At 44.8% G+C, this 3,357-nt stretch overlaps 1 protein-coding gene across 1 annotated transcript; it reads right to left on the bottom strand.

Annotated features, from left to right (window-relative positions):
• Positions 1-1,044: 1,044 nt before the first annotated feature.
• TMEM169 (transmembrane protein 169) lies at positions 1,045-3,171 on the bottom strand. The gene is made up of 2 exons (XM_010079475.1): positions 2,868-3,171; positions 1,045-1,664 (listed from the first exon to the last, which is right to left on the bottom strand). Exons 1-2 carry the CDS (start codon positions 3,169-3,171, stop codon positions 1,045-1,047), a joined length of 924 nt encoding a protein of 307 aa, XP_010077777.1.
• Positions 3,172-3,357: the final 186 nt, after the last annotated feature.

The following is a 3,357-nucleotide window of genomic DNA, read 5'->3' on the forward strand; positions in this document are numbered from 1 at the left end:
CTAAGAGAGGCTCAGAGATGTCCCTGTTGGGAAAGGGAAGAGCAACTTGAAACAGAATGACCATGTCAGTGAGACCTTCTCATCTCAAGCACCTTCCACTCCCCTTCCCTAAATAGAGGTGCTGCCGGTCCACTTGCATTGCAGTGACATGCAAACTGATCACCTTTCCTCAAAGCAGGTGTTTCTTCCCTACAATACAACTGTGCACTGTACACTGCGTACGACTCCTGTTGCCCGCCCCTTCCTAGCAGTGCGCCTCTCAAGAGATCAAATGCAGGTGTGTCCTAAGCACCTATCTGTGCACCTACAGTCTCCTGAGGGTGCTTGGTGACAGTCCCATCAGGTCCCCACATACCACATTACAGAGCAAGCCCTACTCTTCCGTCATGGGATGGGTGCGTTTCAGGTCAGCCTAGAGCTCAGGTGCCTTTGTCGGAGGCTATGCTGTCCTCTCCCAGTGAAATGCTGGGCACAGCTATTGTAGTGTTCTATTTTTCAAATTCTGACAGCGTCTAAGCAGTTAGCCTACCTGGAAGATTTGCTGCATTTGTCGTAAGGACTGGAAAAGGACCCTTTCTAGGAAAACTGCAGGAACATCACATTTGCAATTTAGTCTTCACCTCTGAATGATTTCCTAGCTCCTGAAGGTCATCCCTCAAATTGAGACTTCTTTTCACTGAATCAACAGGTCACTGTTATGTCCCATTTCCTAAAAGTAAAGTCTAACTTTACAGAGGTGGACTTTTCAGCATATATCTCTGCCACCCCACAAACAGCCCAAGCCCCACAGACCTGGATTTCCTCACCATTTCCAGAAGTTGTAATTCACTAGAACAGCTGACAAATCCTTGGAGAGCCATGCACCTCCCCACCTAAACCATGTGAAGCTAGCACACTTTCATTCTGTAACACTTAAAGAGCACTCCCAGCCCAATATTTTATTTATTAAGTTTGTGTTTAAATATACATATATATGTTAAAAAAAATTATTTTCTAGGTGAAAACCACTCACATATGACCAAAATAGTCAGCCAGTACAAAGGCTCAGACTGCCGAGGTCTCAACCCCCTGCGCAGAGCTCTTGCCAGAGAGACTACCTGAGATATTGTCAGAATCTAGCAGCTCGACAATGCTGTAGGGAGAACAATCTTCCAAACCCAGCTTGCTGCAGAGCCAGCCACAGAAGCCCTTCTCCATATCCCTCACAGCATGCCACCAGTACCCAAAGGACCATGCTACCTGGGCCACAGCTGAGTATAGGCCCAGGGAAAAGGACACAACCATAATTATAATTGGATAGAAGATGATCAAAAAGGGACAAAAGGTGATTTTGTGCCAGAAGGTCCTCTCTTCATTGTACACCAAGAAGATATTGTACCATGTAATGGTTCCATAGTAGAATGAAACCACAAAGGACACTACAAAAATGATGGGGAGGCAGATGATGGTCCAGAGGACGATGTGGGGTCCTCTGTCCAGCCCAACATCACATTTCTTCTTCTCAGGCACATCCTCTTGAGGAGGTTCCTTTGACTTAGCCAGTTCCTGCAGCTCTTTGTCTGTTAGCGTGACATGGATGTCCACCATCTGACCCTTCTTCTTTCCTCTGGTGATTGTTCCAGTCAAGGTGACATATCGGCTGTCTAAAGGCATGTTCCAGACACCTACAAACACAGATAAACTAATCTACATTAGATTTATTCTCTGTACAGAGTATTTTGTGTAAATCCCCAAAGACAATTAGATAGTGCATATGGAGTTATAGTTAAATTTTAAAAAGATGGAATGCAAGAAGCAATGCAGTATAAAAAAGATTATTGCAGAAGAAAATGGAAGAAGAGCTAATGAGGGAGAAGACAGAAGACAGAAATCACAAGGGAGAAGACTCCAGCATCTGCACTGGGGACAATATGTGGAGAAAAAGCGTTCCAGGAGTATATCAGAAAGAGGTGAGGCAGAATAACTAAATAAAAAATAGTATGCCTGTTTTCTCTGGTACCCTCACAGATTTATTCCTGAAGAGCCTGGACACTTGGGGTGAATTAGATAAATATGACTAAGATTCTTGTTCTGGAATAAGCACATCCACACATGGAGTTATACTTGACTAGATAATATTTCACTTTACATTTGCACTGTATCTCAATGCAAATTCATTTTCAAAGTTTAGAAAACCCTTACAAACTCTTGCATTTTAAGGGGTCAACAATGGCCATCATGGAGGAATCTGGTGTGGCTGACGGACCAGGAGTGTGTATCCACATTTAAGCCCCTCAGCCTGTGCTGCTGACTCACAAGAGAATTAATTAGCCATAGAACCTGCCTCCCACATTTCTTCCCTGCAAGGGTATCCAGGACAGACATCAGAAGTGAAAGTGGCTCCAAGATGCCTCACAATGACCATGCCAAATAAACACTCTTAAAGAGGAAGCTGCGCTGACAATATGCAAACAGAAGGCAACAGTAAATCCTAGATAATGAGTAAAACTCCCTATCACAGGTAGAGCCACTAAATCGATCTGCTTCCATCCTTTCATTTAACAGGCAGTTGGTTTAGGCATGGACAGAGGCTTGATCACAGCATCACTGGCTTAAAGCATGCTCAGCATTTTTTCGGATCAATCCCAACCAGTGCATACATTTAGAACTAAGAGTGCGGCAACAACCAACCTCTGCAAAGAACTTCAGGAGACACCTCAAATCAGCTTGTAATACTTTTTATTTCAGAGCCTTTTCATGTATGAACTCAAGCCCTCCTTGCCTGCAATCTTGGAGAGGGTTGGTCCCACAGTCACTTCCATTTGACCTCAGTGCATGCTGGGATCAAAAAAAGTTTATGGAAAGTAGGTGTTCCCAGGAATACATACCATCTGCCACGGACTGACCCAGGAACTTGGAGCCTTCCTCAGAGGTCCTCTCCCCTCCTTCTTCATCCGCCTGTTCTTCTTCCACCTTATTCTCATTCTCCGACCGATACACTATTATTGACTCAGGACGGGACTCTTTCTTCTTCTTTTTCCTCCGGTCCATAGTGGCTTCTCCATCAAAGGTGACAGTGGTTGCCACAGCCCTTCTCATGGAGCCACGGTGAGGGCTCTGGCTTCCAGACTTGGTCTCTTTCTGCATGGTCTCCTCCATCCCACTGGTGCTCTCAAGCACCTCACTTGGCATCATGTAGCACTTGTTTCCAATCTAACAGCTCCTGCACTTAGAAGTCATTGATTAGACAGCAGTCCCATGGATGCTTTGTTTTGGTAAGGTGTCCCACTGCTGACATCCAAACTATGCACTCCATTCCCAGCCTAAAATGAGAGAGAAGGCTGAAAAAAATCATAGAATCATAGAATAGCTAGGGTT

The sequence above is a fragment of the Pterocles gutturalis genome, unplaced genomic scaffold (assembly GCF_000699245.1).
Source record: "Pterocles gutturalis isolate BGI_N339 unplaced genomic scaffold, ASM69924v1 scaffold7034, whole genome shotgun sequence".
NCBI lineage: Eukaryota > Metazoa > Chordata > Aves > Pterocliformes > Pteroclidae > Pterocles > Pterocles gutturalis.